The 19,524-nt window shown below is 44.7% G+C and overlaps 1 protein-coding gene and 1 long non-coding RNA gene across 3 annotated transcripts in view; one reads left to right on the top strand and one right to left on the bottom strand.

The window, feature by feature from the left end:
• The window catches only part of LOC123618822 (uncharacterized), a 64,741-nt gene that overhangs the window by 17,607 nt on the left and 27,610 nt on the right, over positions 1–19,524 (top strand). The gene's annotated exons all lie outside the window — the stretch shown is intronic.
• On the bottom strand, positions 6,742–7,937 carry LOC105074513 (olfactory receptor 10A7-like). The gene has a single exon (XM_010962085.2). The coding sequence runs from the start codon at positions 7,732–7,734 to the stop codon at positions 6,748–6,750; it is 987 nt and encodes a 328-aa protein (XP_010960387.2). The 5' UTR covers positions 7,735–7,937; the 3' UTR covers positions 6,742–6,747.

Raw genomic sequence — 19,524 nt, 5'->3', positions numbered from 1 at the left:
GAAAAAATGAGGAAGGCATTCAGGGCAAGTGAATAGCAGTTGCAAATGTGAAGTGTCCGCAGATCCTTCAGCCGCTCATCATGGACCAAGTCTTCCAGGCCCTTCTCCGTAATGGCCACTGTTTTGCACAACACTAAGTGAAAGGGAAAACATTGTACCTTGAAGCACTTGACCATGCTCTCCTAGACCAACTCCAGGAGGATGATATTTAAATTTTCAGCCACCATATTTGGTCCCAAGACTCTTAGATCATTTTGTTGACAGCCCTCAGTTCAGTGTCCCTACCTGTGAAAAGAGGGAGTAGAAATCTCTCTCTCGCTCCCTTCCCTCCTCCCCTCCCTCCTTCCCCCTCCTCCCCTCCCCCTCCTCCCCCTCCTGTTCTTCCCCTCTCCCTCTTCCCTCTCTCCACTCTCACTAGTAGTAGGCATTATATATTACGCCTCACTCGAGTAAATGTTGCTCTAATCCCTGACAGCTTGTCCCTTAGACCTGCTTTTGAGGCAACCACCAAACCAGTCTCTTGTGCGACCCTCAAGATACAGTTCTTGTAATCACCCTCATTGGTAGGTATATGGGTCTTGATAAACATGAAGGTAGCCTACTAAGTATACTCCCGGCACCATAAACTTTCTTTAGTAATGTATCTTGAAATGAATTCCATATCAGTATGGATCTGACCTCATCCCTTTTAATTAATTAATTAACTTACTTACTTACATTTTTTTATTGAGTTGTCATTTTACAATGTTGTGTCAAATTACAGTGTAGAGCACAGTTTTTCAGTTACACATGAACATATATTCATTGTCACATTTTTTTTTTTTTTGCTGTGAGCTACCACAAGATCTTGTAGTTATTTCCCTGTGCTATATAGTATAATATTGTTTATCTGTTCTGTGTATGCCTGTCAGTATCTACAAATTTTGAAATCCTAGTCTGTCCCTTCCTACCCCCTGCCCCCTTGGCAACCACAAGTTTGTATTCTATGTCTATGAGTCTGTTTCTGTTTTGTATTTATCTTCATTTTTTTTCTAAACAAGCAATTCTCCAAGGAAGACATACAAATGATCAATAGGCACATGAAAAAATGCTCAATATCACTAATTATCAGAGAAATGCAAATCAAAACTACAGTGAGGTATCACCTCACACCAGTCAGAATGGCCATCATTCAAAAGTCCACAAATGACAAATGATGGAGAGGCTGTGAAGAAAAGGGAACCCTCCTTCACTGCTGGTGGGAATGCAAGTTGGTGCAGCCACTGTGGAAAACAGTATGGAGATTCCTCAAAAGAATAGCAATAGATTAACCATATGACCCAGGAATCCCACTCCTGGGCATATATCCAGAAGGAACCCTACTTCAAAATGACACCTGCACCCCAGTGTTCATAGCAGCACTATTTACAATAGCCAAGACATGGAAACAGCCTAAATGTCCATCAACAGATGACTGGATAAAGAAGAAGCGGTATATTTATACAGTGGAATACTATTCAGCCATAAAAACCGACAACATAACGCCATTTGCAGCAACATGGATGTTCCTGGAGAATGTCATTCTAAAGTGAAGTAAGCCAGAAAGAGAAAGAAAAATACCATATGAGATCACTCATATGTGGAATCTAAAAAAAAAAAAAAAAGACCTCATCCCTTTTAATAGCTACAGAATAGTTTCTTGTGTGGAAGCAACATAACTACTAGTTCCAAACTAAGAATCTCCTCAGGTGTCCCAAGACATCATGAAGATCATGCAAGGTCTAATCTGTCTGTTAATCCCAGATCCCAGTGCAGGGCCTGGGGCAATGACTACATTTTGATGAAAAGAAATGAATTAGTGGGAGGACTATAACTGGGAAGGATTGAATGCAAAGACTACAGTGCATTTGGGTTTAACCCTCTATGAAACATGGATACAGGGAGGGTGAGATGAAGGTTTGGATTCATTTAACAAACAATGATGCCTGTGGGTACATTCTCCAACATTCATGGAGTACTTACTGTGCATCACCCCATTACTAAGGACATCCATATGTTAACTCATTCCTTCACAAAACATCTTGTGATTTAGAACTTCTAACAGCATCTGATGGAAAAGAAGTTTGTGTTGAATGCTAGAGGGAAATGTGTCTATTGGGGTTCAGAGTTGTAGGTGGAAATAGAGTTTATTAAACAAAGTCGAAGTTCCAACATAATTTCAGAGAGTTAGATGGTGAAGGGGGGTGTCTGGCCACATTAGTTTTTGACCACGAGGGAAGTGACCCCAGGAAGAAGATATTTGAATGGAGACATGGAGGGTGAGAAGGGCCTGTAAATGCATAAAGTTGAGGGGAACAGCATTGTGGGTAGAAGGAACAGCCGGTGCAAAGGCCCCAGTATGAGAGAGAAATGTCAGGTATCACAGATCATGAGGAGGTCTTTGAAGCTGGCCTTAGTGAGCAAGAGGAGCATGAGGAGATGAGGATGGAGAGGTAGCCAAGAACCAGCCAACACGAAGCCTTGGGAAATTAAGATTTTTACAGTCATTTGCCACAATTAACGATGCAGCAATGATGATAGGGTTTCTTAGGTCCCTTCTAGGTTTTATGGGGACCGTGCCAGGTCTCTCAAGGACTCCATGAAAATGCTGCTACTATCCATATTTTACTAATTAATTTTACTAATTACTTACTGAAGCTCATAAAGGAAGAGTTACTGGCCCAAAGTCATATGGCCATAAAGGGAAATGGGAACAAAACTTAGCCTAATTATAATCTATACGTGCAGCCCCCATTTTTGAGTGTTATAACAGTCAGCATTCTAAGTGCCAAAAAATAGTTGCAGTGACAGTAGTAATAATTAGTACTATGTGTTAAGCTCTTTCTGTATGCTGCATATTGTGCTATATGCGTTCCATACTCACCTCTTTAAAGCCTCACAAAACTGCTATGAAGGTGCTATTATTACAATTTTGGGGGGATAACTTAAGCTCAGAGAAATAAGCAATTTTTCCAATACACAGAGTCCTACAGAACTGGGGTGGAAACTGAGGTCTCATTGAAACCAAATCCCACTTTTATCCACACCTCTTAATGCCTTTTTCTATCTTGAGTTCTAGTAAAGTGTCTACTCTGCTTTTTAAAATATTGAATTGGGTAAATTAATGATAAAAGGCAGTATCTGACACATTTTCATAAGAAATGTGCCTACTCTGCACAAGAATGTTAGATATAAAATGTGTTTCAAGAGACAGCGTTTCAAGTTATAGCAGTAGGAACCCTGAGGAATTCATGCATTAAAAAAATTGTTGCTATCTTTTTTTTTCTCTAGTTATAGAGAATCACAGTTTTCTGAGAAGCCAGTATTGTAGATGTTGGGAAATGGTTTATCTTAAGGTTCTGCACAAAGGCACAAAGTGAGCTAATTTAATCCTTGGAACATACAAATGTTATGTCCCTCACTGCTCTTACTGTACAGATTGTGGAACTGAGGCTTAATATTTTCACAGCCATCAAGCAGAACTTGTGCTACAGTAAACATTTCCAGATGTTAAGTCCAATCACTTTTTTTGGACACAACTGCAAAGACTAGGTGTACTTCATCCCAGTGATGTGACGTTGGGCTCCCTTCATCTCTCTGAAACTCAGCGTCCAAATCAGTGCAACGGGGTTATTGGCATTTTTTTCTCATAGTGTGATTGGGAGGATAAAATAAAAAGTTGCCACAAGTAGTTGGTGGTTTTAAAAGTTCAGGCTTCTATCAAGTTTGGACCAATGTCAGTACTGGTTGATGGAACAATCTTTTTTCCTACAAAGCTCTCCTCGCAACTGAGCACCAGCCTGACGGGTGGGAGCTGTCCTTGGTGCTGAACAGCGGGTTCGGCTGCTGGTAGTAAAGCCCTCTGCAATCTTACGGGTCTTCAGCTAATCAGTTTCTGGCCCTCTTCCTGCAGAGTTGTCTTCAGTGTTAAAAGGAGCCCTTTCCAGCTCAGCTTTAATACTGGGTGGTGGAGCTCTTCTTTTTCCTGGAAAATGCTTCATCTTTCCTTCTCCCTCCGTCTTTCCCCTCCACTGAGATTTCTTGCTCTGCTTCCTTCCTGGTTCTGCCTCTGGTCTTCATAATTCTCCCACCCATATCTGCTCAAGCTCAGCCTCCTCCATGAGTCCTTTTCTGAGTTACCTTTCCTAACTTAGGGCTTCAGGTCAACCAAGACCTCCCTGGATAATCTATAGGAAAACCAGAAGTGCACACAACAAAGGGTCACATCCAGGAACTAGAGTATTCAAAGACTATTCCAGCTCAAAAATATTTATAAACATGAATGATTTTAACATCTATGCTAGTTTTGAAGGAGATCTGGTGTTGAAAAAGAGCTCATTGGCACTCTCCAGAGGAATTCCAGCCGTGATGTTCTCTGTCTCTGTTGCCTTGCATATCCTAGTTAACTTCTTCACGCCTCAGTGTTATGATATTCAAATTGTACGTTATCATCAGCCCCCTGAACCAAGTAATTTCTGTGCTGCAGGAAAAGGGGCAGTAGTGTGTGGTGATTAAAGCCTCGCCTCAGAGTTACACAGAACTGGGTTTAAATCCTATTGTTCTGAATGAAACTCAGAATTTCTCTTGTTAGAAAACTGACTCTTGACTGGTAGAAGTTTTTTGATAGTATTTAATTCCACTTCACTTCACAAATATTAAGTAAGGACTTTGTGCAAAGAAGCAGTGCATCAGTCGTGGCGGACATATGGACATGAATGAACCTGGGTTTTAGCCTCAAAGTGAGAACTTTCAAGCAGCGTAACTCCTGGAAATGGGAAAGTTACTTAACCCATTTAAGCCTCCTTTGCCTACTTTGTAATTTAAGACTAGTTGTTTTGCTCTTATAATTAATAAATTTTATATAATAGTAGCTACTATATGCGAGGCCTCTTTCAGATGGTGGGACAAAGTGGTAAAAAAAATCAAGGACTCTGAAGTAAGATAGACATGGTAACAGGATTATCTCTGCAAACTAATTATATTGTCTTCAGCAAGCCATTTGACCTATCTCTGCCTTGTGAATTAATGTGCCATATGGAGGTAACTTCTAAATGAGGGTTAAATCAGTTAATATAATCTAAAGTACTTAGAGTCAGTACCTGCTATGCCTCGAGTGTTCTATACAAGAAGGTTTCTTTCTGTTGTTTCTTTTCGTCACCCCCGAAGAATAGCATTTGGTCTCATTTGCTGGCTGAAGGACAACAGGTACAGATGCTTTTTTTTGCTGGTGCTGCGCCAGGAGGAGTGTCTGGTGCCTTGGTGGATTAGGCTTCTGTCCAGAGGAGGAGTTGCCCAGGGATGGAAGAACTGACTTTCAGTCCATCTTGGAAGGACCTGCTCCTGGTCTTGAATGAGGCACCCACCCCTCCCACCCTTGTTTCTCTTTGTGGTTCTGGATGATCTGAGTTGCTGAGTTGACTACCTTCACAGTGAGGAGACAGGGAAGCAGGCTTAAACCCGAGCTCTGGACCTCAGAGACCTTCTGTGGTCTCTGTGGATTTGGAGAAGAGCTGGAGTGGAAAACGTTTTTTACTGATGCTCTGCAGAGGCTTAAAGGGAGGAGGAGCAGAGGAAAGTCAGGCTTAGAGCCATCTTTTAGTTCAGGCCATCAGGCATTGACTGATTTTTTTTCCCAAATATCAGGCCCTGTGCTTGATCTGGATCATGGGGCATAGAGATGAGTGAGAAACTGTTCCTATTAGAAGAACTAGATCCCTTCAGTGGTAATCTGTAAGAAGAGAAAGAACTCCTCTGAAACATCTACTTATATTTTAAAAATTCTTAATGAGCTTGTGAGGAGAAATAAAGTAACTCATGTACCAGGTTAGTTATTAAATATGAAATCCATTAATTAGGTCACTAAAAGAGACAGCACTCCAACCCAAAGTGGCTTAAGTGAAAAGTGAATTTATTGGTTCACATAAGAGGAATTTCTAAGGGTAGAACAGACTTCAGTCATGTCTGGATCCAAAAACTCAACAAAGTCATTAGAAACACATTTTCCCCCTCTCCTTCATTGGTTTGGATTTCTTTTCACTGAATCTGTAACTTCACTATTCCTACCAAAAATAAAGAGTGTCTTTCCTTGCCCCATGGCTTAGGATTTGGCCATGTGACTTCCTTTGGCCAATGGCATCTTCTTGGCTGTGACATGACCAAAGCTCTGAAAATCCATTGCACAGTTGGGGCCAATTCACTCGGCTACTATAAGGAGAAAACTCATGCTTGAGCTTGCCCTCTGGTCCAAGGAAAAGGATGGGAGATACATGAATCAGAGTGTCCTCTAGCTAAGCCAAGCCCGCATCAGTCAGCACTGGTTTGCACAAGCAAGCCTAGCAAAGATCAGAAGAACCATTCAGATGAGCCCAGCCTGGATTAGCTAACCCTCAGCTGACTGAAGATTCCTGAGAATAAATGACACGTGTTAAGACACTACATCTTAGGATGATTTGTTACACAACATTTTCCTGCCAATTGCTGATTGATACACTCTAGTTGACCCAAATTAGTTCCATTTGTCCACCACTACCAAAAAATTGTCATCAGAGACTGAGCACTTGGGCAAGTTACTTTTCTTGGATAGAAAGGTGGAATCAGCACCATCATAACTAGAAAAGGAAAATTATGGTTCTCTGGAAAAAATCAGAGTGCATCACACATTTGTATATAGATCCTCTGCAGAAAAAAAAAATCAACAATTCTTGACTCTGGAAAGGGGTCCTGAAGAGGTCATTCATGGGGTGCAGAGCCCCAGTGAGGGCAGCATACCCGCCCCAGGGCTGCCTTCACCTCCTTGTTCCGAAGGCTGTAGATGAGGGGGTTGAGCATGGGGGTCACCAGGGTGTAGGACAGGGACACCACCTGCTTGCTCTCCGGCGAGTAGCTGGCCTTGGGTCGCAGGTGGATGACCCCTGTTGTGCCGTAAAACAGAACCACCACAACGAGGTGGGAGGCACACGTGGACAGGGCCTTGTGGCGCCCCCTGGCGGACGGCATCCGTAGCACAGTGGCCAAGATCCCGACGTAGGACGTGGCTATCAGACAGAAGGGAACCATGATGACCAGCACTGTGGCCGCCAACACGTTGGCTTCGAAGAGCCTGGTGTCCGCACACACCAGGCTCAGCAGAGGAGCGATGTCACAGAAGAAGTGGCGGATGCCACGTGGCCCGCAGAAAGGGAAGCGGAAGAGCCAGGCGGTGAAGACCAGCGACACGGGGACTCCGGCCAGCCAGCACGCGGCGGCCAGCAGGTGGCAGAGGCGGGGGCTCGTGATGGCGCCGTAGCGCAGGGGCCTGCAGATGGCCACGTAGCGGTCCCAGGCCATGGCGGTCAGGAGGAAGCACTCGGACGTGACGCACGACAGCACCAGGAGCAGCTGCAGGGCGCAGCCGGCGGGGGACACGCCCAGCCCGGGCCGCAGCAGGGTCACCAGCAGCCGGGGCACAACGTCCAGCGAGAAGCAGAGCTCCAGCAGGGCCAGCTGGCGCAGGAAGAAGTACATGGGCGCGCGCAGGGCCGGGTCCCGCGCGGTCAGCAGCGCGATGAGCGCGTTGCCCAGCAGCGCGAGCAGGAACGCGGGCAGCGAGAGCGCGGCGAGCAGCGGGCGCAGCGCGGGCAGGTGCGCGAAGCCCAGCAGCGCGAAGTCGCCGGCCGAGCTCCGGTTGGCCGCGGGCGGGGCCGCGGGGGCGCCCGGGGGAGCCCAGGCCGCCGGCATGGGCCCGGGGGTGCGGAGGGGCCGAGCCCGGGGGCGGCGGAGCCTGGGGGAGGGGAAGCGGTCAGGAGAAGCATGCAGTGGAGACGTGCGCCTGCCCGGCCTCTGTCCCCCACAGGGCGCGCGACACGGGGCGGCGAGCGAGCGTCACAAAAGGCAGCTCGGACCGTGCCCCGCGCGGGGGCCCCCCTTGCCTGCGCAGTGGACGCGGAATGAGACCCAAAGGCCTTACCGAGACCCCCGGCCCCGCCCACCTCTCTGACTCTTCTCCACTGAGCGCCGCCCTCAATGCGTCAGATGGGAAAGTGTCTTTTCCCCTTGGTGTTCACCATCTATAGGAGGAGACAGACTTCACGGAACAAAAACTAAGTTTATCTTGATTCCAGACTGTACCCTTCCTTATACGGTGCTGTAACTTCTCTCTCATCAGTTTTTTGTGAAGAACGAGTGAAATAATACACAGAAATTCTTAGAAGTGGGGCTGGCAGGAAATGCTCAGTAAGGGTGGGTGACCACGTCCGTGGGCATCAGTGTTTGTGAAATGAATCCAAAAGCCTCATCCTGTTCCTTCTACACTCGTATTTCATACAAGAGGAAGCTTAGGTAGGCTGTCATGGTATTCAAGCCCCCTTGAGGTACGGCGCTCATGTTCAGTTTATTTTTTTCAGCCAGAGAGTAGTCAGTGCACCAGGCACTGTGGCAGGCAGTGAGCTGGAATTCGGAGATGAACTGGAAAATCAAACCTGTTTCCTGTCCTCAACGCTCTGGGCAAGGGAGGGATGCCTTCTTCAGGAGGGGAGCAAGGTTTTTGTATAGCGGCTTCCCAGCACCTGGCCTCACGTGTGGCTCGTGTTAGGTGCTCCATCAACAGTTAGAGCACGCACCCACCTCTGTCTTGCCCACGATTTTAGGACCAGCACCTAACACAAGGCTCACAGTAGGTGCTGAATAAATATTTATTGAATGACCGAACATCCGTCTTGCACATCTTCCCCATAACCTAGTACAGTGTCTGGCACACATAGAAGAAGTAGCTCAAAAATATTTGTTGAATACGTAAGGAGAGGATCTGCTCTCGTTTCTCACCACGCCCCTCTGCTTAAATGCATTCTTCTCATAATTTCCCTAAGTCCTCACTCACTGCCCTTTCCTGCCTCACGCTGACATTCCCAGTCTTTCCCACTCAGCCCTAAAGTCATGCCAGTCTCAAACCGCATGGCATCTGGCTGCACAGTGCAACAGTGGGAGCTGGAGTCAGAGTGTGTGTGGAAGCTCTATGTCTGTCACTAATTAACCCTGCATTTCCAGCCAGAAGGCTATTCTCCTTCAATCTTTGCCTTCTTATCTGTAAGAGGGTTACATACTTTAAAAAAAAAACAACAACCCAACCAAAAACTATAACAAACAAAGAATCATGTCTCAGGATTGTGGCTGAGGAAAATTGAGCCCAGAGAATATGTTTCTTATTCAAAGTTAAGGAGGAAACTGGCACTCTTAAATCAAATAACTTTCCCAAAGTCACACAGCTGGTAAACAGTAGACCAGACATTCACATCTAGTCTTTCCATCTGCCAAGTTCACAGTTCACATCTCAAAGTTGGGGATGTGATTTAAAAAACCACTATGCACTGATCAGTGGTCTTACATTGCACCATCCGCATGACAAGCACCCTGGTCTAGGCCATGATCATCCTTCACATAAAGGATGTCATAGGCTTATTGGTGGCCCTCTGCTTCCACTCTTGCCAGCCCCAACCCATTCCCCGCCAGAGCCACACGAGTGATGCATTGTGGAAAACTGGGTGACTGCAGTTCTCCTGAGAAGCATAGCACATAGTTCCTGCATCGCAGACTGGAGACTCTGTGTCCGTCTCCTGGTGGACACAGTTTGGATTCCTCTTCTGGTACCTGAACCAGCAAGGGCCCCCATCACCTCTGCAGGCAACCATGTCTGCCTTCACTCTTCTGAAGATTTCTCCCTCATCTTATTTACTCAACTGATACTTCTTGAGCAGCTATTCTGGTCTCAGCACTGTGCCAAGTAACTAGGCTTCTCTACAGAGATTGTCAGGGGAAAGGTTAGAACCAGAGAGAGCGATCAAGACGCTATTGCAGTAGCCCTAGTAAGGGATGAGAGTGGCTGGGGCTGTGGTGGTAGAGATGTGGACGCTCTCAGGATAAAATCTGGAGGTTGAGTCAGTAGCATTCCTGATGTATTGGGTAGGAGGGATGTGAGGGGTGAAGGGTGGGGAGGAACTAAGGGTAACTCCTAAATATCCAGCTAGCACAACGGGATAAGCCATTTACTGAGGTGATGGAAAGATTTGGACATGGTCAAGTTTGGGTGGGGGTAAGGAGAGTGAGGGTTCAGCTTGGGATGTAGGTGTGAGAGTTCTGTGAGACTCCCCCACTGGGTTGTAGTGGAGACAGCTGGACTTACAGGACTGGGGTTCAGATGAGAGCCTCAGATGGGGGTAAACATTTGGGCACTGTCAGCATACAGAATTTTCTGCTGTGCATTGGATGAGCGTACTCAGAGAGACACTGTTGACTTGATGTCTCCAAGTTTCCATTTCCTCCTCTGTAACGGGGAGGCTGTAAGAGCCTGTTGGTAATACTGTAGTGATGGGCACTCACTACGACTGCATGGAGAGCCGTTACTGTCAGCCTCGTCTCCCGTGTGCCGGAATGGAGGGTCAGAGAAGTTGAGTGACTTTGCCCAAGTAAATGGCGAAGCAGGGATCTGAATCCATAGTGTCCAGCCCCAGGGTAAACTCTATCCCGTGTGGCCTCTACACACAGTAGATAATGAGTAGGTTATAAAGTAATACATTAGTTCCCTCCCCTACGCCTGTCTGACTTACCCCAAACCCACAGCACATCCGCTCCTCCTGCCCGCCCGCAGTCCTCATGGATGTAGTCATCCATGTGCACTTACCCTGTGAGAATTATGTCCTCTACTTCCTCTGAATCTCGGGGATCCTGAGCAAAGCTCACACAGCGCTGGGTTCAAATCCAGACCCGCCCTTTCCTGATTATGGGCAAGGACTTTTGACCCCCTAAACTTCCATTGCCTGGTAAAGAAACTGGGGAAATTTTTTTTTTAAATACCCTATCTTCAGAGTCATAAGAATCCAATGAGGTTGCATGTCAGAGACTGCAGACAATACCCAGCACCCAGTGGACATCTCAGCATGGAGGAACATACCACTGGGTTGTGGCTGAGAGGACACGTGTGGGTTGTGGATAAGTGAGATGTTAGTTTTCCCATAAATTGTAAATACTTTTTACATACATGGTTGGCAGGAGTGCCAAGTGGAACAAATTCTCTGGAGGGCACAGTGGAACCGTCTGCCCACACGAGCACTCAGGAAACCCTTTGGCTCTGCAGTGCGACTTCTAGGAATGTATCATCCTGACAGATTCTCACATGCGCTCAAGGGTCTGTGAGTGAGGTTAATGAAAGCAGAGCATTAGCTCTAAGAATATAAGATTGGAAGGAACCTGATGTCTATTGATAAGGGCCTGAGGAAATGCATTATGGTATATTCTTACAGTAGAAAGCTACCGTGCAGTTGCCATGGGCAAGAGTGGTGTTAGCACATGAGGAGCAAGGTGCAGAACACTCCGGAGAACGTGCTGTAATGTCTATAAACGACAGAGGACATTTTTAACATTATATAGCATTATATTTATATACATATAAAGTGTGTATATATTTGTAATATATGCAATGAATATACATATACATGTGTACGTGCATATATATATATACACACACACACACACACAATGAATGTTTCTGGAAAAAACACACAAGATGCTAACAGTGGTCACCTCTGGAGAATTTCACTGAGAGTCAGTCAAGAGACATTTGCCATCATACAGTCTTGACCATTTAAACTTTTGTCCATAGACATGTATTTGGTTTCTAAAAGTTTAAAAAATTTTAAACATTGAAGAAGGAATGAAAGACCTTCACAAACAAACTTGCTATAAAAATATTCGATCGCCTTCTATGAGGTGTCTAGAGTAGTCAGATTCATAGAGACAGAGGTAAAACGGTGGCTTCTGGGGGCTGCGAGCAGGGGAAATGGTGAGTTCAGATGGTAAATTTTATGTTATGTGCATGCTACCACAACTTAGTAAAATAATTATAAACAAATGAATATAACAAAACAGACCTACAGATATAGAGAACAAACTGGTGGTTACCAGTGGGGAGAAGGATGGGAGAGGGGCAGGTTAGGGGCAGGGGATTAGGAGGCACAAAGTACTATGTATAAAATAAATAAGCTACGAGGTCACATTGTACAGCACAGGGAATGTGGCCAATGTTTTATAACTTTAAATGGAGTGTTATCTATAAGAGTATTGAATCACTATGTTGTACCCCTGAAACTAATATAATACTGTGAATCAATTATACTTCACCAGCTACCTGTCTGTCTGTATTTAAATAGCATAAGTATGTACACGTTCCCCTGGAAACCAATTCCAAGTGATAACCAGCGCTTATAGCTTGACTTCCATCCTTCGGGCTTTTCTTAGATACACAAAATGTTTTAAATGAATGGACTCCTACTATAATTTCATCTAACACTTTGGAATCAGCGGAAAAATCATGTTTATAAAAATTTACCTGTAATTCCATTACCCACAGATTGTCCCTGTGAATGTTTGATGCATCAGATATACAGATACTAATTTCGTTTTGAAAACAAAATTGCAATTGATTTTTCTTCACATTTTGCATTTTAGTGTGTTTCCTCTATGGAATATTTCTCCACATTTATAAAGATACTCGTAACTGCGATTTTAATCAGTGCAAAATATCTTGTCCTATGGTGTTGGCAAATAATACTTAACCAATTCCAAGTTAAATAAATCACAAAAGAAAGCCGAATGAGGTTAGGGAAAGCACTTGCCTCATGGGCCTGTGGTGAGGATGAATGCAGCCAGTCCATTAGAACTCGTAACACAGGTCCTGGCACACAGCAAGCGTTGAATCAGTGCTGTCTTGCTGTCATCAGTACCGCATGATCAAGTTGTACTCAATTTTTTAGAATTCTAAAGAATGCTACGGTGGACATCTTTGTAGGCAAATGTTTGGCTTATCTTTTTAAATGGATTTATGGTGAAAAAGAATTAAGAGAGTGAGAAAGAGGAAGGGAGGCATGAAATAAGGTAAAAGGGCAGGAGAAACAGAGGGAAGGAAAGAAGGAAGAATGGGAATTACTTTACAGTTACAGAACATAAAGTTTCTTAGGGTCAGCCAATGCTCTTCATTTGGGGACCAGAAAAAGTGAAGCTCGGAGAGGATCAGTCTGCCCACATGACCCAACAACCCTTTCCCACCTTCATGCTCCTGCCGTCATTCAGTTCTGTAAGGTTATCTTCTGATGATGAATGAGGCAGAGAATGGAAGCCCAGTGAGCTTCACTAACTCACCAAGCAAAGCGGGCACACTCACAGCCCTCCTCCCAGTTATACTCTCGGAAGAACCACCCTGTTTTCCCTGAATAACCAAAGGATGCTGTGGTGCCAAAGAGGACAGAGGTGGCGCCCCAGCTCCCAGGGCGTCCACAGCTCAGAGGCTTGGCTGAAGGTAGGCTCAACAAGATACCAGCTTCTGGCCAGGGACCTTGAGGCTGTCATTCTCCCTGAAGATCTCAGACTCAGGGCTCATTATCCACCCTCTGTGACCAGCTGCAGGCAGTGGGGAGATGCCCTGCTGTTCTGCTTACCCCCTTCCTCCATGACCCAGGCGGAGAGTCACCTCTCCATGGCAGAAAAGCCCAGTTCCACAGCAAGGATGCTTGATGTTGGCAAGGGTGTGAATGACGGGTCCTCTTCTACTTTTCTGGGGGGAGTGCAAACCAATACAGCCACCCTGGGGGGGGCAGGGCAAGCTGGTAGAGCTAAGTTAAAATTAAAACCTGTCTTAAAAAAAAAAAAAACCCACCCGGCCTTCCCTAATGCACGTCAAACCCTCAGTGAGGCATCATCTCACACCTGCTCTGAAGTTCATTATCAAAAGGGCAAGAAATAACAAATGCTGATAAGGGTGCAGAGAATATTGCTACCGTTATTATTTTGTTATTTTTCCAGGAAGAGGTAGGAGCAAGCACTAAGGTCCTCAGGCCGGAGGGCATTTGCAAGAGTTGAGGAAAAGGTCAGATGATATAAAACCCTCGAGGCCATGACAGAGGGTTACCATGGGAAGCAACTACAGAATTTTAACTCAGTAAAGGATATAATTTAATTTAGGTTCATTCTGCGTTATTTTTGTGAAGCATATTAGGAGCATTAAATGAATTACACATGTGAAACATGCATCCCTGGGGTTGGCACATAGTAAATTGCAGTGGATGTGTTGTTGGCTAGCTCCCCCTGCAGGCTGGGAGGTCCTTGAGGGCAGGGTCTGTGTCTGATTTACCTCTGTGTTCTCAGTGCCCAGCAGAGCCTGGCACAGCATAGGGGTGTGTGTGTGTGTGTGAGAAGTCTTTGGTTGCAAGCAACAGAAATTGACTTTATCAGGAGGACAGGAAGCCCATGCCTCCATCTCCCTATCAGCAGAAGCCTTGAGGGGGCCCCCAGACCTGCATACTCCTTTTAAGAACCCCTCCTTCTCTCCTCAACCTTGCCCTTGCTTTCTGCCTTGAAACTACCAGGACTTAACTCCTTGGGTCCTCGGCCACTCAGCATATAAAGACAAGTCTCCCAGGTCATCCCTCATTCTTTGGACTCTAATCCTCTCACACATCTGTGGGCAGACAGTCAAAACTCCCAGGCATTCCCTGTCCCTCCTCACAGCTTTTATAATACGGGATTGTTAAAGCTGCTAGATTCATACATGCCTGCAGCCAGCCACACCCTCTAGTGCACCGATCACCATCAAACACGCCATGTACTTCATGCAACTGGTTTTATTGTCTGACTTCCTGACCAAAGTGTAAGCTCCATGAGGATAGGACTATGATTTGTTTTATTCACTCCTGTTTCCCCAGTGCTTAGCACAAAGTAGGCACTCAATAAAGATCTGTTGATGGACTTAATAGCTGAACAAAGCAAAACACTGAATCTCTTGGAAGTCTATGAGGCTGCTGGTAGAATCTATCGAAAAGCCAAATTATTATATCTCAGAAAACACAGAATTGAGGCAATTCTCAGGACCCTAAAACAAGTGGACTCTCTTCTGGAGTCTTTGCAATGAATGAGCTCTGAGCATCTCCCATCCATGAGGCACAGGAAGGAAAAATGGATTGACTATCACTCAGAGGCCAGAGTGCCATGACTGGATATCTTACTAACACAGTGTACTTCTCTGTCTCCGTAAGAACACGTTCAGTTGCAAGATATCAAAGATCTTTTAAAAGTGGCTTAAGCCACAGAACGAGAAGACAAGCCACAGAATGAAAAAAAAATAATGCAAAAGACATGTGATATAGGACCGCTCTCCAAAATATACAAAGAACTCTTAAAACCCAACCATAAGAAAAACAGCAGCCCAACTTAAAGATGGGCAAAAGACCCTAACAGACGCCTCGTCTAAGAAGATACACAAATGCCAAATAAGCATGTGAAAATGTGCCCCAAGCCAGAAGTGGGGGGGTGTCACTGATTCTGTTTCTCAAGCCTAAGCTCGAAAACACTACACAAAACTGCCCTTGAGGAAGGCGAAACGGTTGGTACAAAGTCAGTTCCTTGTGGGTGGTTAAACTGAGGACCTCAGTTTCCTGCTGGCACTTGGTGGCAGACAGAATAATAATGAAGATGTCCACATCCCAAGTCCCAGATCCTATGGATATGTTACATGACACAGCAAAAGGGACTTTGCAGATGTGATGAAGGATCTTGCAATGGAGATATTACCCTAGATTATCCAGGTGGGCGCAGTGCGATCACAAGGGTCCTTGTATGGGAAAGTGGGAGGTGGGAGAGTCAGAACTGGAGAAAATACGATGATGGAAGCAGAGATCTGAGTGATGCGGTCTCTGCCTTTGAAGATGAAGGAAGGAGACACGCGCGAGTGAAGGAATGCTGGAGATCTCTAGACGCTGGGAAAGACAACGGGATGGGTTCTCCCCTAGAGCCTCCTCCAGAAGAGATGCAGCCAAGCTGAGACTTCTATTCTACCCTTTTGAAATGATTTTCAGATTTCTGGCCTCCAGTACTGTAAGATAACAAATTTGTTTTGCTTTATTCCACCAAGTTTGTGGTGATTTGTAACTGCAGGAATAGCAAACTGATGCAGCCTCCCTAAGATGCAGGGGTTGGGGCAACACTGGAGTCCCCTGGGCTGAATTCCAAAGACAGAAAATCAAAGGCAACCTAACACAGAGAGTGTAAAGTCCCGAATTTAAGCACCAGACCAGGCTAAGAGCAGAAGAGACTGCAACAATATTGGAATTGGTGAGGGTTCACATAGATAACTCAATTCAAACTGTTTCAGGAGGGGAAAAAAAAAAAAAAGAAATGTATTAGCTCATGTAAATGTAATGTATGGAGGTAGAGTCAGACTGACCCTTAATGCAGGGTTCCAAAAAGACATCCACAGAAATGCTCTTCTGTTTCGTTTTCTCCTTTCATCTCTGCCTGTTCTAGCTGTCTCCACTCTTGGAGTCCTCATGGCGGCGCAACGACGCCATCATCTCACAGGGCTACATCCTTCTAGATTCAAAAACAGCAAGAGAGAAGGATCTTTCTATGGCTCCGTTAGGTAGACAGAAGCCCAGAGACGCAACCTGATAGCTCCGCCTTAGTGGACACGCTGCTCGCTGAGCCAACCTCTGTGATCCTGATTGGCTGAGGCAGAGTTCATGCTCCACCCTGAACCAGTGTCTCTGATCCTGATTGGCTGAGGCAGAGTTCATGCTCCACCCTGAACCAGTGTCTCTGATCCTGATTGGCTGAGGCTGAAGTCACATGCTCTATACTTAGAGCCTGAAAAGGGAGCTCTATGCCGAGCACTCAGACCAGAAGTGGAGGTAAAGAATATGCCTTGAACAGTAGGGAATGGATTCTGGGGAGAAAAACCGTAAATGTGCACTACAGAAGCTGTGCTGGAGAAGACGGAGCATAAGGCATGCCTCTCAGAACAGAATCTGTGGACAGCAGAAAAGTCTGTGTGCAGTGCCCACCGTGAGGGGAAGACGAGCCGTCTACTGTATGTAACGGACCGACAGCGCAGGGGGCGTGGGAGCATGCAGAAGGTCTTAATTCGGGTTAGGAGACTTGTATATTGTTTTCCAGAGATCACCATTGGGTTGGGTTTTAAATGATGGTAAAGAATTTGCCAGAGAGGAGAAGAGTTTCAGTTTGCGAGAGTTCCTGTTTGGGAAGGAGAGATGGATACCGGTAAAGGAACAGATTTTAGGAAGGGCTGAAGGTGAGAGACAGTGAGATGGTAAATTCTGAGTGGAGACCAGGGCTTCGAGGGCGCGTGGGACAGCAAAAGGAAGATAGGGCTGAAGGGGGAGAAAAATAAGGTACCTCGACAAGGACCTGGAAGGCCTGCCTGGAGGGTTTAAACGTTGTCCGTAGGGCAGAGCGGGGCTGAAGTGCGTCATGATCAAATAGTGTGTTGAAAAATTTTCCTTGAGAACAGTGACCAGAGTCAGTAACACACACACACACACACACACACACACACACACACACACACACACACACACACACACACACACACACACACACACACACACCTTGCAAGAATGATTCAAGAAATACCTATACACTTCTCACCCGTTCGCCAGCTGTTAACATTTTGCTCGATCTCCTTTATCTTTCTTTATGGCAGTGAGTCTCAACTGGGCGAGACTCTCCCCCCGGGGGACATTTGACAATGTTAGAGGCAGTTTTTATTGTCGTGAGTTGGGGAGGACGTGACCTGCATCTAGTAGGTGGCGGCCAGGGACACTGCTGAATATCCTAACAGTGCACAGAACAGCCCCCCAGGACGAAGAATCATCCCTTTCCAGGTGTCAGAGGTGTCTGGGGGAACTCTCTGTTTTCGGCACGCAGCCCCCTTTGATTAAACCAGCTGAGGACCCTTCACCCCTAAATGCTGCGGGGTCCGCCTCCTAAGAACAAGGGCGTTCTCACCCGTAACCACAGTACTTTTTGAATATTTATTCAGTTCTGCATCTGATTTGTAGTTGTGTTCAAATTTCTTTGGTCGTTTCGATAATGGTTTTTGTAACTTTTTAAAAATTAAATGTGCAGAATACAGTGAAGGATCCACATTGCATTCAACTGTCATGTTTAGTTTCTTTTAATCTAGGACAGTTTTTCTTTCATGACACTTAGTATTTAAAGAACTTAGTCCATTTTTTGAAGAATTTAGTTACTTTTGTTAAATGCAGGTTAAATATTTTTGGCAATAATACTACATAGGTAATGTTGGGTCTTTTTGGGTACATTACATTCAGAGACATGTGATGCCAGTTTAAAGGTCTCAACTTTTTTTAAAGCACATCTCTTTATTTTTTAATTAAAGTATAGTTGATTTACAATATTATGTTAGTTTTAGGTATACAACATGTGATTCAATATTTTTATAGACTGTATTCCATTTAAAATTGTTACAGATAATGGCAGTGCTTCCCTGTGCTCTACAGTGTATTCTTGTTGCTCATATTTTGTTCATATTAGTTTATAACTCTTGATCCCACACACCTCACTTGCCCCTCCTCCGTCCCTCTCCCCACTGGTAACCACTAAATTTTCCTCTGTATCTGTGAATCTGTTTCTGTTTTGCTATATACATTCGATTGTTTTATTCATTTGTTTTTATTTTTTAGATTCCACTTATAAATATTTATAGAGTACAGAGGATATTATAGGATATTTGTCTTTCTCTGACATTTCACGCAGCACAGTACTGTCTAGGTTCATCCATCTCATTGCAAATGGCAGAATTTCATTCTTTTTTATGGCTGAGTAGTATTTCATTGTGTGTGTGTGTGTATGTATGTGTGTGTGTGTATATATATATATATATATATATATATATATACCACATCTTATTTATCCAGTTATTTGTTGACGGACACTTAGGTTGCTTCCATGTCTTGGATATTGTAAATAGTGCTGCTATGGACATTGGGATGCAGGTGTCATTTTGAATTAGAGTTTCTGTTTTCTTTGGGTATATACCCAGGAGTGGAATTGTTGGATTATATGGTACTTTTATTTTTAGATTTCTGAGGAACCTCCATACTCTTTTCCACAGTGCCTGCACCAATGCACATTCCCACCTGCAGTGTTCACAGGTTCCCTTTCCTCCACATCCTTGCCAATATTTGTTATATGTGATCTTTTTAATGACAGCCATTCTGACAGATACGAGGTGATATCTTTGTGGTTTTTATTTGCATTTCTCTGATGATTAGTGATGTTGGACATTTTTTTCATGTGCCTGTTGGCCATCTGCATGTCTCCTTTGAAAAAATATCTATTCAGGTCCTCTGCCCATTTTGTAATTGGGGTGTTTGTTTTTTTGATATTGAGTTGTGTGAACTGTTTCTGTATTTTGGATATTAACTCTTCATTGGTCATGTTGTTTGCAAATATTTTATCCCATTCTGTAGGGTGTCTTTTAAAAGAGTTTTGATAATTAGTGATATTGAGCATTTTTTTCATGTGCCTATTGATCATTTGTATTTCTTCCTTGGAGAATTGCTTGTTTAGATCTTCTGCCCATTTTTGGATTGGGTTGTTTTTTTTCCTTATTAAGTCGTATGAGCTGCTTATATATTCTGGAGGTCAAGCCTTTGTCAGTTTCATGTT

The sequence above is a fragment of the Camelus bactrianus genome, chromosome 9, assembly GCF_048773025.1.
Source record: "Camelus bactrianus isolate YW-2024 breed Bactrian camel chromosome 9, ASM4877302v1, whole genome shotgun sequence".
Lineage (NCBI taxonomy): Eukaryota > Metazoa > Chordata > Mammalia > Artiodactyla > Camelidae > Camelus > Camelus bactrianus.
This window is presented reverse-complemented; position numbering and strand designations above follow the sequence as displayed.